Below are 19,113 nucleotides of genomic sequence, written 5' to 3'. Positions count from 1 at the left end.
AGATTTGTTCAGAGTTCCTAAAGGCTCTGGATGTTGTGGGGCTACCCTGGTTGACACGTCTATGCAACATCGCGTGGACATCGGGGGTAGTGCCTCTGGATTGGCAGACTGGGGTGGTGGTCCGCCTTTTTAAGAAGGGGGACCGGAAGATGTGGTCCAACTACAGGGGGATCACACTCCTCAGCCTCCCTGGTAAGCTCTATTCAGGGGTGCTGGAGAGGAGGGTCGAATCTCAGATTCAGGAGGAGCAGTGTGCTTTTCGTCCTGGCTGTGGAACAGTGGACCAGCGCTTCACCCTCGGCAGGGTCCTCAAGGATGCATGGGAGTTCGCCCAACCAGTCTACATGTGTTTTGTGGGCTCGGAGAAGGCGTTCGACCGTGTCCCTCAGGGAGTCCTATGGGGAGTGCTTCGGGAGCATGGGGTACCGAATCCCCTGATACGGGCTGTCCGGTCCCTGTACGACCGGTTTCAGAGTTTGGTCCGCATTGGTCAGTATTGCATCTCTGCTTTTTGCAGATGTTGTGGTTCTGTTGGCTTCATCAAGCCGTGATCTCCAACTCTCATTGGAGAGGTTCACAGCCGAGTGTGAAGCGGCTAGGATGAAAATCAGCACCTCCAAATCTGAGACCATGGTTTTCAGGCGGAAAAGGGTGGAGTGCCCTCTCCAGGTCGGGGATGAGATCCTGCCCCAAGTGGAGGCGTTCAAATATCTGGGGTCTTGTTTACGAGTGAGGGAAGAATGCAACGGGAGATCGACAGGCGGATCGGTGCAGCATCTGCACTGATGCGGACTTTGCATCGGTCCGTTACCGGTCGATCTACATTCCTACCCTCACCTATGGTCACGAGCTGTGGGTCGTGACCGAAAGACCAAGATCTCGGATACAAGCGGCCGAAATGAGTTTCCTCCGCAGGGTGTCCGGGGTCTCTCTTAGAGAGAGGGTGAGAAGCTCGGTCATCCGGGAGGGGCTCAGAGTCGAGCCGCTGCTCCTCCGCATTGACAGGAGCCAGATGAGGTTGCTCGGGCATCTGTTTAGGATGCTTCCTGGACGCCTCCCTGGTGAGGTGTTCCGGGCACGTCCCACCGGGAGGAGACCCCGGGGACGACCCAGGACACGCTGGAGAGACTACATCTCTCGGCTTGCCTGGGAACGTCTCGGGATCCCCGCGGAAGAGCTGGAGGAAGTGGCTGGGGATAGGCAAGTCTGGGCTTCCCTGCTAAAGGTACTGCTCCCGCGACCCGACCTCTTATAAGCGGAAGAAAATGAATGAATGAATAATTTGACTTATAAACTGTACACCTCATGGGGGAAAAAAAAACCTGAAACATTTTCAAGAGGCGAGGTAAAAATAAACTGAATACGGTTGCACAAGTGTGCACGGGTGTCCCGTTTATAACTGGGGAATGTGCCTGTGTTCTGAATTAACCAATCAATCACATGCAAACTCATGTTAAATGGGAGTCATCTCCGACCTGCTACTTAAGTGATGGGCGCGGCTGTTCATTTGAATCATTCAAGTGCTTTCCTCATTTAGTTTATGATTCAGCCCTGAGGTTCACGTTCACTCAAAACGTTCACCAAAGGTTGTTCTCACGTATTGGAAAGTCAAAAAGGCGGGGAGATTCTTCTTGTTCTTCAAAAAGCTTTAATAATAGCATTATTGGTGGCTGTGCTGCTGCTCCAACTTCTCCAGTCTGCTGGTGTGGGAGGTTCACCTTTGCAGCAGCATTGCTGAGATGCTTATTGGTCCTATCTGCATCCTCATCCCTGCCAAAGGCCTTCCTTTTGAAGCCGGGGTCCAGTGCAAAACGTGTATGAAATCTGTGGACAAATGGTGTCCACCATGAGTTTCACAGGCTCCATCAGGTTTGCATCTCTTTGTGCGTTTGTGATGATCTTCTGTAACCCTCTTGCCAGAAGAATCACCTTTGACGCAGTAACATATCTGAGAGAGAAAAACAAGAAGAAAGACAAGGTTTGGCCCTGATAGCAATATCAACATCAACAACAGCAACAATGATAATCATGTCAATTGTTATTGTAAATACATTTCCTCTTATTACTAACAATAATAATTGAAATCGATAACTGTTTGATAACTAAACTAGACGCTACAGTTGTTTTTTTCCCGTTTCATCTAAAAGTGTTAAAACATAACAGGATTATCACAACACTTTCATAATCAAATCATTTACGGTACATACCTCTAGCCGCTAGGGCTTCAAAACATCACAGGCCTGTTTCATTTCCTCCCACTCTTCTGGTGTTAAGATGGATAGTCGTGGATTTGTGAGTGCTACAGGTGGGACTATCGCTTCTTTGTTATGACTGAAACGCAGAAGCATGTAAAATGTTGAGTTCCATCTTGTCTTGCTGCAGCCAAGCTTCTGGCAAGCCTAACTGCTTTTGGGTGGATCGCAGCTTTTCTGTGGCAACTGTACTTTTGTGCAGATACTCAAACAATCGCCTTCACCTTTTCCTCAGTTTTTTTTGTTATTGCAGTCATGCCACTTTTGACTATTAGGTTGAGGGTGTGGGCAAATGAGAAAAAGTGAGGTCAACCTGTGTTCTGAATTGCTTTCACCACATTGGAAGCGTTGTCAGATAACACAGGGAGCCACCTCGTCTGCGATGTCCCACTTCCTTGCAACTCTGACAGGTTGTCTGCCGTGTGTCTCTCGCTCATTGGAATTTAGTCCAGCAGGATCGAGACCAACTCACATTCTTTAATGAAATGGCATGTTACTGACATAAGTGAAGTGGTAGTACTTGATGTCCAGCAGTCCGTGGTCAAACACACAGCCTGGGCTCTTTTCACCCTTTTTCTTTTCCAGCATGTTGCCCAGCGGGACTTGTATTGACTTTATATTACATAATCACATCAGGCACGTAGTCCAAAACAACACTAGCCAAACAAGTTTTGATATAAAAGTACAGTGTTTCCTCATTTTTCGCAGTTAATGGGGACCAGAACCCCCCGCGCAAGGTGGAAAAGCCGCAAAGTAGGATTTGCCCCCCACCCCCTAGGAATTGTTGTGGATGTGGCTACCAGAATGTTTCAAATATGTAAACAGTATTGATACTTTACATATTTGAGACAAAGATTACAACAGTACACGTATTTACTTCAACCTTTAATTCTAAAGCCTTATTGAGTAATTACCATTCATCATCTTCTTCCTCTCGGGCGCCCCGGAGGAAGCTTTCGCAGGGGCACAGCGCTTCGCCGGCATTGTAAGGGCTTGCTTAGCTCATCAAAATAATTATCGCTGAAACAAAAAAAGTTACTGCGAACACAACAGCGTGGACGAGACTGGCGAGACACAACAAGGGAAGATGCTGGGTGAGGCTGCGATGATGCGCAGCCAATCAGCTCACGGGATAAATCCACTCGTGCTCTCATTGGTCGATGTCGCGCCGGGAACCAATCACGCGCCTTGCATGAGTGCCCGCACAGTACAGGCATGTACAAAGCCTCCGAGTCAACTCATCTCTTTGTTTGGCATGCAGGGAAACCTACGCTCGCGCGCATCGACATGAAACAACGCGTCTTTCCGCAATATGGCTGCCGATATGGCTGTATATTTGACTTACTTATTTTTGAAATGAATATTTTGGAAAAACCCGCAAAACGTTGAAGCGCGATGTGGTGAGGGAACACTGTTCCATTGAATTGCAAATATATATTTATATTACATAATAATCCCGAACAACAACAATAATTGCAGTAGACAGAGAAGAGAGAGATGCAGTTGAATCTCTCGTGGCTCACAGTACTTTCAGTTTGCTTTCCGTTCTTCAGTGCGTTCAGTACTGTTCAATAGTACATCCAGTTGAATTCCATCCCTCCCCGCCTGCACGGCGCTGCCCGACGCTCGCTGCTCATTGGTCATTCGCCGAAGTGAGTGACAACGCTGGCGAATCGAAAATCACGCGGCGGTACGTTTAGTGATGTTCCGCCCCCGCCTGCACGCTGGCTGCTCATTTGTCATTTGCCAAAGATTCAGAAGTGAGTGAAAGAACGCCACACCAGGTCCGTTTCCGCTCCCAGCCGAGCTCAAAGAACCAATCATTTCATAAAATGAAATCCTGACATTACAAGTAGAAGCCTGACGGTCGTGTGCTAACAGTGACTGGTATTTGGAACTGTACCAATACCCTCCATGATCGATGGTCATTGCACCGGACTATTGCAATATTAGTCATTCGAACTGCTCTAAGTGCTAGAGGACTCTGCATCTTTTTGCACAATTGTCAATAAATAAATACATCATTTACCGGCATTACCAGATAACTAGCAACCCTTTATTGCTCAGTGACTGTTTTTTGTCAGTGTCTTTCTGTCTCCAAAGTGTTCTCTGTCAATTGACTGTCTGTTGTTGTACGAGAGCGGCTCCAACTACCAGAGACAAATTCCTTGTGTTTTTTGGACATACTTGGCTAATAAAGATGATTCTGATTCTGATGATGAAGGCCCCTGTTACAGCTGGATAAATACAGCCATAAAGCATAATTCTGCCACCACCAATCTTCGCTGTAGGAATTGTGTTCTCTTGGCAACGGGTTAGGATCTCATTACCAACCTGTAGAGGGCATGCCACCATTTCTCTGGCTGTGGTTTCAGATTTGGATGAGCTGATTATCATCCTAGCTGCTTCACACTCAGAGAACCCTTGTCTCCCGCTTCTCTGAGGTCAGGTCGCGGGGCAGTAGCTTGAGCAGGGAAGCCAAGACTTCCCTCTCCCCAGCCACTTCCTCAAGCTCTTCCGAGGGGCTCCCGAGGCGTTCCCAGGACAGCCGAGAGACGTAGTCTCTCCAGCATGTCCTGGGTCGTCCCCGGAACGCCTCACCAGGGAGGCGTCCAGGAGGAATCCTAATCAGATGCCCGAACCACCTCATTTGACTCCTGTCAATGCGGAGGAGCAGCGGCGCTACTCTGAGCCCCTCCCGGATGACCGAGCTTCTCACCCTATTGCTAAGGGAGAGCCCGGACACCCTGCGGTGGAAACCCTTTTTGGCCGCCTGTATCCGGGATCCTGTTCTTTCGGTCACGACCCACAGCTTGTGACCATAAGTGAGGGTGGGAACGTAGATTAATCAGTAGATTGACAGCTTCGCCTTTCGGCTTAGCTCCTTCTTCACCACAACGGACCGATACAAAGTTTGCATCACTGCAGATGCTGCACCGATCCGCCTGTCGATCTCCCGTTCCATTCTTCCCTCACTCTTGAACAAGACCCTAAGATACTTGAACTCTTCCACTTGGGGCAGGATCTCATCCCCGACCTGGAGAGGGCATTCCACCCTTGTCCAATTTAGGACCATGGTCTCAGATTTGGAGGTGCTGATTCTCATCCCAGCCGCTTCACACTCACTGCGAATCGCTCCAGTGAGCTTGATGAAGCAAACAGAACCATATCATCTGCAAAAAGCAAAGATGCAATGCTGAGGCCACCAAACCGGACCCCCTCTATGCCTCTGCTGCACCTAGAAATTCTGTCCATAAAAGTTATGAACAGAATCGGTGACAAAGGGCAGCCTTGGCGGAGTCCAACCCTCACCGGAAACGAGTCCGACTTACTGCCAGCAATCCAGACCAAACTCTGACAGAGGTCGTACCGGGACCAAACAGCCCGTATCAAGGATTTCAGTACCCCATACTCCCGAAGCACCACCCACAGGACTCCCCCAAGGACACGGTTGAACACCTCCTCAAAGTCCACAAAACACTGGTTAGGCATACTCCAATGCACCCTCGAGGACCCTACCAAGCGTGTAGAGCTGGTCCACTGTTCCAGGACAAAAACCTCACCGCTCCTCCTGAATCTGAGATTCGACCTCCCGACGGACCGTCCTATCCAGCACCCCTGAATAGACCTTACCAGGGAGGCTGAGGAGTGTGAGCCCCCTGAAGTTGGAACACATCCTCCAGTATTAAAAAGGGAGCCCCACTCCCCACTCTGCCAATCCAGAGGCACTGTCCCCGATGTCCACACGATGTTGCAGAGGCGTTTCAACCAGGACAGCCCCACAACATCCAGAGCCTTTCGAAAACTCCTGGCAAATCTCATCCACCCTGGGGGCCTTGCCTCCGAGGAACTTTTTAACCACCTCGACCTCAACCCCAGAGATAGGAGAGCCCGCCTCAGAGACCCCAAACTCTGCTTTCTCATGGGAAGGCGTGTCGGTGGAACTGAGGAGGTCTTCGAAGTATTTTCCCCACCAACTCACAAAGTCCTGAGTCTCGATCAGCAGTGCCCCATCCGCACTATACACAGTGTCGATGGTGCACCGCTTCCCCTTCCTGAGATGCCGGATTGCGGACCAGAATTTCCTCGAAACCATCCAGAAGTCGTTCTCCATGGCCTCACCCAACTCCTCTCACCCAGTTTTCGCCTCAGCGACCACCAAAGCTGTATTTCGTTTGGGCAGCCGGTACCCATCAGTTGCCTCAGGGGTCCCACAGGCCAAAAAAGCCAGATAGGACTCTTTCTTCAGCTTGACTGCATCCTTCACCGTTGGTGTAACATCCGGCCACAGCGCCGGTCGGGCGTCTCGGCAATGGAGGCGCGGAACATGGTCCACTCTGACTCAATGACCCCGCATCCCCCGAGACGTTGGTGAAGTTCTGACGGAGGTGGGAGTTGTAACTCCTTCTGACAGGATTCTGACAGAATATATCTTTTTAGCCTCCGACCAGCATATTTATTGTGCATTCACATCACCACTGTGCGCTCTGCTCTTTGCTTGAGCGAGGTTGACGTCATGACATTTACTACCGTATTACAATGGAGTAAGGGCACACACGTACATCAATACTTAACATGTGGTGCCCCATTTCCTGCTCCGCTGAAAAAATAAGAAATATCTGTGGTGGTTGGGGACCACTGGTACAGATGGATGATTTGATTGTTTCTTTTTTCTGCATGACTCAGGAGCCTATGGATGTGGTGGCACTGTTTGGACTGAAGGGAGTTCAGCATACACCAATCAGCATCAAGAATGCTAGAGTGTCTCAGGTAAATGCCCAACAGCTATGTCTCAAGCTACCTCGCAAGGCTCATTTTCATTAAAACCATTTTTTACTAATGGGTTGTAGTTGTGCAACCTGCAAAGTCAAACACACACTGTTCTGTGACGCTGTTTGACTTTCATGTCATTGTAATTAAAAAAAAAAAAAAAAAAATTCACTTGTCAAATGAAATGGTCGGACATGTACCTGTTCATGCTTTTCATGAGACTTTTTTGACAGACACCGTTAATTTAAAAAAAGAAAAAGAAAAACAAGTTTGCAGTTATAGTAGTTGCCTGAACAGTTTGCTTTCAGTGAGTTGCGTTTCCCCTGCTTTGTCACAGCACTACAAGGCCAGTTTGACAGCAACATTCAACCTTCACCCTGTGAGTACTTTATTATAGTACATGTACGTCCAAGAGAGTAAGTTGGTTTTTCAAGTGTCATATACTGTACAGGGAAAACCGTATATAGCATTGAGTGGTCTAATTAATTCTGATTAAACAAATGTTCCTATTTAAAAGCGGAAGTTAGTATCAACAATTATTGTTTTGTGGAAATCTTTACAAAAAGGAATATTTCGTCATCTCGAGTTTTACTGGCTTGATTTGTTTCACAAATGATGGTTAAGTATGATGAGTTAATTTAGTGTTTTTATTTATTTTTTTAATTAAACATTTTTTATTCTTCGATCATCGGAGTTTATAACGATTTGTCCCCCTATTTTCTCCAGGAGGCCAAATATGCTATTGTGTTAGAGGAAGATTTGGACATCTCCATTGACTTTTTCAGGTTTGTATAAATATTGCTCACAACTAGTTGATTCCTGAAAGAAACAGTGTCCTTACATCCGCCCTACACACTGAGTAACGCGTCCGCAACTGACTGAACTCGACAATCGCGAAAAAGATGTCGTTAGTAACTCACGTGTACACCTGACGATTAGGCCCTGCTCATAAACCAATAAGTAAATAAATAAACCAAGGAGCATTTTTTTAAGGGCGATTATAAAAAAATCTATCATGATAAATGGTTGTTTTTTTTAATGCCACTTATATAATGATATTATAGCGTATAATAATTAAAGTACATCCTTAAGAACAAAATCACAGAACACAGATACAGAAACTAATGTAAATATCAGACAAATATGACCAAAGTGAAATTAAAATACTATTTTTAATTTCAATGGTGATTTCATTTATTCAGGAAATAAATCTAAAAACTCAGACTTATTTCAGCAACAACTGATTTCAGTTGTTGCTGAAATAATTCCACCTACAAAGCTTCGGCAGTTAGTGTCCTCAGTTCCCAAACGTTTATTGAATGTTGTTAAGAGAAAAGGTGATGTAACACAGTGGTAAACATGACCCTGTCCCGGCTTTTTTGGAACGTGTTGCAGCCATAAAATTCTAAGTTAATGATTATTTGCTAAAAAAAATATAAAGTTGATCAGTTTGAACGTGAAATATGTTGTCTTTGTAGTGTATTCAATTAAGTATAGGTTGAACATGATTTGCAAATCATTGTATTCTGTTTTTATTTAACACAACATCCCAACTTCATTGGAATTGGGGTTGTATTTGAACATCTAGTAGGTGTAATTCTTTTGTCAGTTTAATTTTACAGTGAACTTCAACTCGAGTGTGGATAAATGACTTCAAGCAATATTCACTCTCACTCCTTGTTACCGTGTTAGCACATTAGCAACCTGTTATGACGACGGGCTCTGCATGTCGTCCGGGTGCTGCTGGATAGAGGTGCTGGAGCGGACCATGAAATAGACTGCTTTTATACTGTAAGAATGGGATAATTAGAGATATTAGATCCGGTACTCGGTTTTTTTGGATGACATCGGACCGATTTCCGATCTCAAAGATCGGGATGGGTACAGACGAGTGCATGGTCATTACAGCGGTGGTCATCTGTCGAGTATTTTAAATTTTGCCACAAGTTGAAAGGAAGGGCAATCACCCTTTTCATAACAAAATAACTTACTCAAGCACATTTACACCACAAACAACAAATTAGACAGGACAAGTCAAACAATTGTCTGAAGGTACTGACAAGTCGAAAAATAATATAGCGGAGTGAAAAAAGACGAGAAAAGGGCATAATAAAAGAAAATGATTCTTGTTATTCTTTACTCAAGTGCACAAGTATGTCACTTTTCTGGAATGAGACCCTGTTTTCTTTTTTGTTGCTGGTCACATAATAGACATAGTTTAATCCGCTTCAACCTAAAATGTCCCTCAAGTGAGCATGATTTCCCACTGAATAAACAGTAAATGTGTGTTTTATTATCTGCTGTAATTCAGTGAGAAAAAGTAACTGAAAACAATTGATTGCTCCAAACTGAATTGTGCTGTTGGTGTTGTTACTAGTTTTCTGAGTCAGACCATTCATCTGCTGGATGAGGATGACAGCCTGTATTGCATCTCAGCCTGGAATGATCAGGTGAGTAAACTGCTTTGTTGTTCTTTTCATAGAGAGAATAGTGTAGTTAGTTAATGTTGCTCTGGTTTGTATAGTTTCCAGAGCGGCAGTGCAGTTTCAAATCCCTAAGACCGCTATCTCACTGGCTTGGAGACATGTTGGCAACCTGATGGCGACTCGAGCCTCCACTGGTTGCGCAGATGTCTCCGCGACACCTCCCGGAGACTGCTCGAGACTAGGCTAGTTTGCCAAGGAGTCGGCGAAATTGAACATGTTCGATTTCATTGGAGATCATTTGGCGACTCTTCTACTTGCTTACTGTAAAGAAAACCCTTTACGTAGCTGATTATCACAAAACTGTAATCAGTCTTCACCAAAATAAAGGTGGACAGGCAAGGCAAAAAAACGTGTGTTTAAGGGCTGTACAAATCTATCAACATTATTAAATTAACTTAGTGAATAACATTTAGGCGGCACGGTGCACAACTGGTTAGCACATCTGCCTCACAGTTCTGAGGACCCGGGTTAAAATCCAGCCTCGCCTGTGGGGAGTTTGCATGTTCTCCCTGTTCCTGCGTGGGTTTTCACCCACAGCCCTTAAAACATGCATGGTAGGTTAATTGAAAACTCTAATTTGCCCGTCGGTGTGAATGTGAGTGGGAGTGGTGGTTTGTTTATATGTGTACTGCGATTAGCTGGCAACCAGTTCAGGGTCTACCCCGCCTTGCGCCCCAAGATAGCTGGGATGGCTTCAGCACGCCCGCGACCCTAGTGAGGATAAGTGGTATGGAAAATGAATGAATGAATAACATTTAATATTTGGGAGCATAACCCATACTTGCTATAACTGCATTTTTTAGTATACAACAAAAACTAAGGAATTGACCTTGCCGTTCCAATACCTTTGGAAGGGACTGCGCGTGCGTGTGTGTGTATGTATGTGTGTGTGTGTGTGTGTGTGTGTGTATATATATATATATATATATATATATACACATGTGTATATATGTATATGTGTTTTTATATATATATATGTGTGTGTGTGTGTGTGTGTATATATATATATATATATATATATATATATATATATATATATATATATATATATGTATATATATTTTTATATATATTGGTGACCAAAATACACTTATCAGTAGGAAATTCTAACTCGTTGGCATATATATCTTGTTGTTATGTTCTGCAGGGCTATGAACACACAGCAGAGGATCCTACCTTGCTCTACAGAGTGGAGAGTATGCCTGGCCTGGGCTGGGTCCTGAAAAAGAGCCTCTATAAGGATGAACTGGAACCAAAATGGCCAACACCAGAAAAGGTGCAGGATTCTTCTTTTCTTTGTTTGAAGTGTACCTACATTTCTGTGGTGTCGTATTTTGCATTGTTGTTCTACCAACACAGCTATGTGTATACTACCTCACATCTGTTCCAGTGGTGGTGAGTTGGGTCAAGTGTTTTGTGAGAGGGGCACAGTTTTCAGCACCCATGCACGCTTTCAATTTCTATAACATCAACACCAAATCGCTACACTACAGTATAGCATGTTCGCTGATACAGTCATAAAGGCAAGGGAACAAATTAATTAGGACCAGCTTCGTGTTAAGTGCTGAGTCTCACCTGTTTCGTCCGAACGAGCACTCTACACCATGTTGGTGAGGCTTTTTCGTGATTCGCTTGATATATTTATCAATATTCATCTGTGTGAATGAGACGTCATTTGTGTCAACTAACGAACATCGCGTGAGTTACTACTATCTATGCACATATTTAGCTTCTAGCTACGTTAACATAGAGACAGCGTAATATAACATAAATTTGACTTGTTCGGCGACATATTGATACCGAGGTTTTTGTTTTTGTGATAGCTTTACTTGTTTACCTTTGTTCTTACCTTCATCTGTTCGTTCCCCTCGCGAGTCGCGCTTCTGGCCCGCTTCGACTTGAGCCTCTTCTTCTCTGGCAGACCAAGCTGCGTGTCTTTGCGGAGGCGATGCATACCGCCACCTACTGACAGGCGTGTAATGACATGTTACAGTCACAGCGAGGACGAACAGATAACAGCAAAATCTATTAGTGGTGGCCAAAATTCACTTGTGGAGGCCCGCCAAAAATAAATGTTTATTTGGAAAAACCTGACAGAGTCGTTGCTGCTCTGAAAGTGATGGAAAAAATCCTTTACCGGGTTGAAACAAGCCAGCCAGCTACAGCATTGTCCAACCTGTCCTCATAATAGCCAGTTTTTCTTGAAAAGTCTGCTTCAAAATTTATTTTTAATGTCTGAGATTTGTCCTCTCCTCAGTCACCTTTATGTAATTCTGAATCCTACTTGAGTAGTTCTGATCAGAGGATGGGGAAAATGCTGACATCACTTTCCTTCTCGCTGGCCCTGTTTATAGACTCTAAAATCTAATCCAAAAACAAGAAACAGCCATTACTATTGTGTGTATGGGGCATGGGACTGCATTGAAGGCCCTGGACAATTGCTTCTGCTCAATTTCGCAGTCTGAAGAATGGCTGCAATTTGCGAAAATCATTTAAATTCATTCACAAAGCACCCCATATTGACAGAAAAAATGGATTTGTTGAACTCTTTGCAGATCTATTAAAAAAGAAAAACTGAAATATCACACACCCATAAGTATTCAGACACTTTGCTCAATATTTTGTAGAAGCAGCCTTTTGAGCTAATACAGCCATGAGTCTTTTTGGGAATGATGCAACAAGTTTTTCACACCTGGATTTGGGGATCCTCTGCCATTCCTCCTTGCAGAACCTCTTCAGTTCTGTCAGGTTGGATGATGAACGTTGGTGGGCAGCCATTTTCAGGTGTTGTTCTGAAGCCACTCCTTTGTTATTTTAGCTGTGTGCTTAGGGTCATAGTCTTGTTGGAAGGTGACCCTTCAGGCCCAGTCTGTGGTCCTGAGCACTCTGGAGAAGGTTTTCATCCAGGTATATCCCTGTTCTTGGCCGCATTCATCTTTCCTTCGATTGCAACCAGTCGTCCTGTCCCTGCAGCTGAAAAACACGCCCACAGCATGATGCTGCCACCACCATGCTTCACTGTTGGCACTGTGTTGGACGGGTGATGAGCAGTGCCTGGTTTTCTCTACACATACTGCTTAGAATTAAGGCCAAAAAGTTCTCTCTTAGTCTCATCAGATCAGACATCTTATTTCTCACCGTCTTGGAGTCCTTCAGGTGTTTTTTTTAGCAAATTCCATGCGGACTTTCATGGGTCTTGCACTGAGGAGACGCTTCCGTCGGGCCACTGTGCCATAAAGCCCCGACTGCTGGAAGGCTGCAGTGATGGTTGACTTGCTGGAACTTTCTCCCATATCCCGACTGCATCTCTGAAGCTCAGCCACAGTGATCTTTGGGTTCTTCTTTACCTCTCTTACCAAGGCTCAAGCGACGCTTGCGTTACTTCCAGTTTACCGTCATTTTAAGTTTAATTGTTGAAATCAATCATCAATCACACTCCTCAGCCTCCCTGGTAAGGTCTATTTAGGGGTGCTGGAGAGGAGGGTCCGTCGGGAAGTCGAATCTCTGATTCAGTAGGAGCAGTGTGGTTTTCGTTTTGGCCGTGGACCAGCTCTACATCCTCGGCAGGGTCCTCGAGGGTGCATGGGAGTTCGCCCAACCAGTCTATATGTGTTTTGTGGACTAGGAGAAGGCGTTAGACTGTCTCCCTCGGGGAATCCTGTGGGGGGTGCTTCAGGAGTATGGGGTACCAAACCTCCTGATACGGGCTGTTCGGTCCCTGTACGACCGGAGTCAGAGTTTTGTCCGCATATCCGCTAGTAAGTCGGACTCATTTCCGGTGAGGGTTGGACTCCACCAAGGCTGTATCTTGGGGTCTTGTTCACGAGTGAGGGAAGAATGGAATGGGAGCTCGACAGACGAATCGGTGCAGCGTCTGCAGTGATACGGACTTTCTATCGGTCCGTTGTGGTAAAAAAAGGAGCTAAGCCGAAAGGCGAAGCTCTCAATTTACCGGTCGATCTTCGTTCCTACCCTCACCTATGGTCATGAGCTGTGGGTCGTGACCGAAAGAACGAGATCCCGGATACAAGCGGCCGAAATGAGTTTCCTCCGCAGGGTGTCCGGTCTCTCCCTTAGAGATAGGGTGAGAAGCTCGGTCATCCGGGAGGATCTCAGAGTAGAGCCGCTGCTCCTCCGCATTGAGAGGAGCCAGATGAGGTGGCTGGGGCATCTGATTCGGACGCCTCCCGGGTGAGGTATTCCGGGCACGTCCCACCGGGAGGAGACCCCGGGGATGACCCAGGACATGCTAGAGAGACTACGTCCTTTGTCCTTCTGACAATGAAAACAGGCGGTTGGGCTAAATCAGGTTTATTGAACAAGCCTTTGTGTCTTAACAGCTGTTTTCATTGTCAGATTCGCTATGAGTAATAAGTCTTGCATTTGTGGGTGTACTCTTTAGTACCGCTCCTAAGCCTGAATGGTTCACTAAGGTTTGAATTGTAAAGCGACTCCCTCTTACCTGTAGTTGGTGTCACTTTTGTGTACCAGGTGGCCCTCTTATCATTGAATCAACTGTACCCCTACAGGAATAAACAAGTCTGGGTCTGCACCACCAAATGGCGAACGCAATCTTTGACAATACAAAAGCAGCCTCCGTTTATGGCTAGTCTCATAGCTTACCTTCGAGGCGGTATTGCCCTGTAAACTGCACGGGCGATCTGCTAGATAGAGCATTTGGTCTCAGGAATGCAGTTGCTGTCTTTGAAGTGGATTGTTGAAAGGGTAATAGCGGAAGGAGCCTACCACTCTTTTGCAGGCATTCTGCTATACTGTGAAAATGCCTCTGCTCAGGTGCATAGGGTTAGGTTTCTTTTCCAGTATGAGAGTGCATAAAGAGGAGGATGCTGCTCATGTGGCACAGCTCGAGGCAGGCATCAGGGGCAGGTGGCGATGGGCCTGGCTCAAGTTGGAGGCCAAAACAAAAAAGCAAAGAAATGAGGCAAATTTCATTTTAATCTTAAATTTATACATCAACATGTGCTTGAGCGGTGTGAATAAAGGGTTTTCCGCGTAAAGAAACTGTGTTTATTTTGCCTTTTTGTACTCATCAGAGTCTTCCAGATTGCTTAATTTATGTTAAAATAAAAATATTTGCAGGGGCCCGGGGGATTTCCCCTACAATGTTCTTTTTTTTTTTTTTTGTTTCATGATCTGATAGATCATCTAAGGACAGACTTATTCTTCAAAGCAAAATGTTTGAATTCAGGGGCTTAAAAACATTTTATATTGACAGTCAATACATATGATTTTGCTCTGCCTTTCCCTCCCACTGATAACTAAACTTCTGTAGGTTATGCCCTGACACAATACACATTCTTGAGACTGACTATACCAAATATAATAGGACATGCCAAAGTGCGCACAAATCTCTATGGGCGATTTGGGGAAAGAGCAACAGACAACAGATGCACAGTATGTTGGATCAGATTTTACAGCCAGACAAACTTTACATGTTGTGGGGTAGCAGCAGATTAGGGAGGTAGACTAGCCAAATATTGTAATCAAGTAAGAGTACTGCGTCTTTAAAATAATATGAATCAAATAAAAGTAATCTTCCAAATAATTACTTGTGTAAGAAAGTACTCAGTGGAAAAAAAAACTACTTAAGTACCGAGTAACTAGTGATTATTTTTTGAATCACAGCATGAAGGTCAAATAAAATAAAATGTGTACAATTCAACTGATTTATTTTTGTATCTTTTTGAGAGGGAAGATACAAATACACTTGAATATGATTGAGTTGGACTTGACATTTAACTTGCTCCCTTCTTGGCCAGGTCACCATTGCAAAAGAAATGTTCTGTTTTAAATGGTCTTTTACCTGGTTAAATAAAGTGCAAATCATTCATTCATCTTCTGTAGTGCTTATCGTTCACTAGGGTCGTGGGCGCGCTGGAGCCTATCCCAGCTATCTTTGGGGCGTAAATGTAACAGAACCCATTCCTACCCACCTCTGAGTACCAGTCGCACAATGAATGGTCGAAATGCAATGCTGTCACATGCATTTTAATTTATGCCACAAACACAGTAGAAACCCATTATGTGAAACCTTTTGGAAAAAGGCATTTAGATTGTGTACCTTTAGCTTTGTTGTTGTTGTTTTGAAGCTGATATGACCATGGTATGTGTCTCTAATGTAGCTGTGGGATTGGGACATGTGGATGCGAATGCCAGAGCAGAGGAAGGGTAGAGAGTGTATCATACCTGATGTGTCCCGCTCCTACCACTTTGGCATCATCGGCCTTAACATGAATGGATATTTTCATGTAAGTTGCAAAATCCCTTCAAAAATGAGTCCTTAATGCAGAGTTATTGACTGTCTTGTTTGTACTCTCTCTTTTTACATAGGAGGTATATTTCAAGAAACACAAGTTCAACACAGTTCCTCACATTCAGCTGAAGAACGTGGACAGGTAGGTGTACTGCCAAATGACTGATGCTTATAAACAGGATAAACAACACTTGGTGCTTTTAGGTTTTATGATATAGAACAACATGGTGTTTTTCTACTCATTATCACAGTTTAAAGAAGGATGCCTATGAAGTGGAAATCCAAAACCTGCTTCGGTGAGTGAGATTTAGATGAGACACTGAGCATATTGTTTGTTTCAATCAATAACTTGGCGAAGTTCGTATTTATACTGTAGCTGTTACATTATCTTTGTCAGATTTCTTGATTAACAATTTGCGATTCCAGGGAGGCAGAGGTGCTGGACCACACGAAGAACCTGTGTGAGGACTCGATGCTGCCAGACTCTGAGGGGAAAGTGTATGTCATGTTCATTAAGATGGAGTCGGAGACGGACTCCTTGACCTGGACTGAGCTTGCTAAGGTAGCTCCTTAGTGTAAATTGTGGTGCTAGGGTGCTAGTGTTAGCTAATCTTGTCGGCAAAAATGTGTTCTTTTGTCAAAAATTATTTGGCGAAGAGGATTTGGTTTATGATTCACCTTCGTAGATTTAATACAGCAGAAGCCATCCATCCATCCATCCATCCATTTTCTACCGCTGATCCGGATCGGGTCGCGGGGGCAGTAGCTTTAGCAGGGACGCCCAGACTTCCCTCTCACCAGCCACTTCATCCAGCTCTTCCGGGGGAATCCCGAGGCGTTCCCAGGCCAGCCGAAGGACGTAGTCTCTCCAGCGTGTCCTGGGTCATCCCCGGGGTCTCCTCCCGGTGGGACGTGCCCGGAATATCTCACCCGGGAGGCGTCCGGGAGGCATCCGAATCAGATGCCCCAGCCACCTCATCTGGCTCCTCTCAATGCGGAGGAGCAGCGACTCTACTCTGAGATCCTCCCGGATGACCGAGCTTCTCACCCTATCTCTAAGGGAGAGACCGGACACCCTGCGGAGGAAACTCATTTCGGCCGCTTGTATCCGGGATCTCGTTCTTTCGGTCACGACCCACAGCTCATGACCATAGGTGAGGGTAGGAACGAAGATCGACCGGTAAATTGAGAGCTTCGCCTTTCGGCTTAGCTCCTTTTTTTACCACAACGGACCGATACAAAGTCCGTATCACTGCAGACGCTGCACCGATTCGTCTGTCGAGCTCCCATTCCATTCTTCCCTCACTCGTGAACAAGACCCCAAGATACTTAAACTCCTCCACTTGGGGCAGGATGTCATCCCCGACCTGGAGAGGGCATGCCACCCTTTTCCGACTGAGGACCATGGTCTCAGATTTGGAGGTGCTGATTCTCATCCCAGCCGCTTCACACTGCTCCAGTAAGAGTTGGAGCTCACGGCTTGATGAAGCCAACAAAACCACATCATCAGCAAAAAGCAGAGATGCAATACTGAGGCCACCAAACCGGACCCCCTCTACGCCTTGGCTGCGCCTAGAAATTCTGTCCATAAAAGTTATGAACAGAATCTGCGACAAAGGGCAGCCTTGGCGGAGTCCAACCCTCACCGGGAACGAGTCAGACTTACTGCCGGATATGCGGACCAAACTCTGACTCCGGTCGTACAGGGACCGAACAGCCCGTATCAGGGGGTTCGGTACCCCATACTCCTGAAGCACCCTCCACAGGACTCCCCGAGGGACACGGTCGAACGCCTTTTCCAAGTTCACAAAACACATATAGACTGGTTGGGCGAACTCCCATGCACCCTCGAGGACCCTGCCGAGGGTGAAGAGCTGGTCAACTGTTCCACGGCCAGGACGAAAACCACACTGCTCCTCCTGAATCTGAAATTCGACTTCCTGACGGACCCTCCTCTCCAGCACCCCTGAATAGACCTTACCAGGGAGGCTGAGGAGTGTGATCCCCCTTGTAGTTGGAACACACCCTCCGGTCCCCCTTCTTAAAAAGGGGGACCACCACCCCAGTCTGCCAATCCAGAGGCACTGTCCCCGATGTCCACGCGATGTTGCAGAGGCGTGTCAACCAGGACAGCCCCACAACATCCAGAGCCTTTAGGTGCTCCGGGCGAATCTCATCCGCCACCGAGGAGCTTTTTAACTACCTCGGTGACCTCAAACCCAGAGATAGGAGAGCCCGCCTCAGAGAACCCACACTCTGCTTCCTCATGGGAAGGCGTGTCGGTGGAATTGAGGAGGTCTTCGAAGTATTCTCCCCACCGACTCACAACGTCCCGAGTCGAGGTCAGCAGCGCCCCATTCCCCACTATACACAGTGTTGGTGGTCCACTGCTTTCCTCTCCTGAGACGTCGGATGGTGGACCAGAATTTCCTCGAAGCTGTCCGGAAGTCTTTCTCCATGGCCTCACCGAACTCCTCCCATACCCGAGTTTTTGCTTCAGCGACCACCAGAGCTGTATTCCGCTTGGCCAGCCGGTACCCATCAGCTGCCTCAGGAGTCCCACAGGCCAAAAAGGCCCAATAGGACTCCTTCTTCAGCTTGACTGGCATCCCTCACCGTTGGTGTCCACCAACGGGTTCGGGGATTGCCGCCACAACAGGCACCGACCACCTTACGGCCACAACTCCGGTCGGCCGCCTCAGCAATAGAGGCGTGGAACATGGTCCACTCGGACTCGATGTCCCCAGCCTCCCCCGGAACATGAGCAAATTTCTGTCGGAGGTCGGAGTTGAAACTCCTTCTGACAGGGGATTCTGCCAGACGTTCCCAGCAGACCCTCACAATACATTTGGGCCTGCCACGTCGGACCGGCATCTTCCCCCACCATCGGACCCAACTCACCACCAGGTGGTGATCAGTTGACAGCTCCGCCCCTCTCTTCACCCGAGTGTCCAAGACATGTGGCCGCAAGTCCGATGACATGACCACAAAGTCGATCATCGAACTGCGACCTAGGGTGTCCTGGTGCCAAATGCACGTGTGGACACCCTTATGCTTGAACATGGTGTTCGTGATGGACAATCCCATGACGAGCACCAAAGTCCAATAACAGAACACCGCTCGGGTTCTGATCGGGGGGGCCGTTCCTCCCAGTCACGCCCTTCTAGGTCTCACTGTCATTGCCCACGTGAGCATTGAAGTCCCCCAACAGAACAATGGAGTCCCCAGCGGGAGCGCTCTCGAGCACCCCCTCAAAGGACTCCAAAAAGGGTGGGTACTCTGAACTGCTGTTTGGTGCATAGGCACAAACAACAGTCAGGACCCGTCCCCC

The 19,113-nt window shown here is 46.5% G+C and overlaps 1 protein-coding gene across 2 annotated transcripts in view; it reads left to right on the top strand.

Annotated features, from left to right (window-relative positions):
* The window catches only part of pomgnt1 (protein O-linked mannose N-acetylglucosaminyltransferase 1 (beta 1,2-)), a 45,649-nt gene that overhangs the window by 12,116 nt on the left and 14,420 nt on the right, over positions 1-19,113 (top strand). For both annotated transcript variants that reach the window (XM_061683861.1, XM_061683860.1), the window contains 9 exons: positions 6,939-7,022; positions 7,360-7,401; positions 7,749-7,807; positions 9,400-9,472; positions 10,656-10,784; positions 15,652-15,777; positions 15,860-15,924; positions 16,034-16,078; positions 16,209-16,344. In XM_061683861.1, the coding sequence (XP_061539845.1) occupies positions 6,939-7,022; positions 7,360-7,401; positions 7,749-7,807; positions 9,400-9,472; positions 10,656-10,784; positions 15,652-15,777; positions 15,860-15,924; positions 16,034-16,078; positions 16,209-16,344 (759 nt within the window). The remainder of the gene's footprint in view (positions 1-6,938; positions 7,023-7,359; positions 7,402-7,748; positions 7,808-9,399; positions 9,473-10,655; positions 10,785-15,651; positions 15,778-15,859; positions 15,925-16,033; positions 16,079-16,208; positions 16,345-19,113) is intronic.

Source organism: Phycodurus eques, chromosome 8 (genome assembly GCF_024500275.1).
Source record: "Phycodurus eques isolate BA_2022a chromosome 8, UOR_Pequ_1.1, whole genome shotgun sequence".
NCBI lineage: Eukaryota > Metazoa > Chordata > Actinopteri > Syngnathiformes > Syngnathidae > Phycodurus > Phycodurus eques.
Note: the sequence above shows the minus strand (reverse complement) of the source record. Positions and strands in the feature narration are given on the sequence as shown.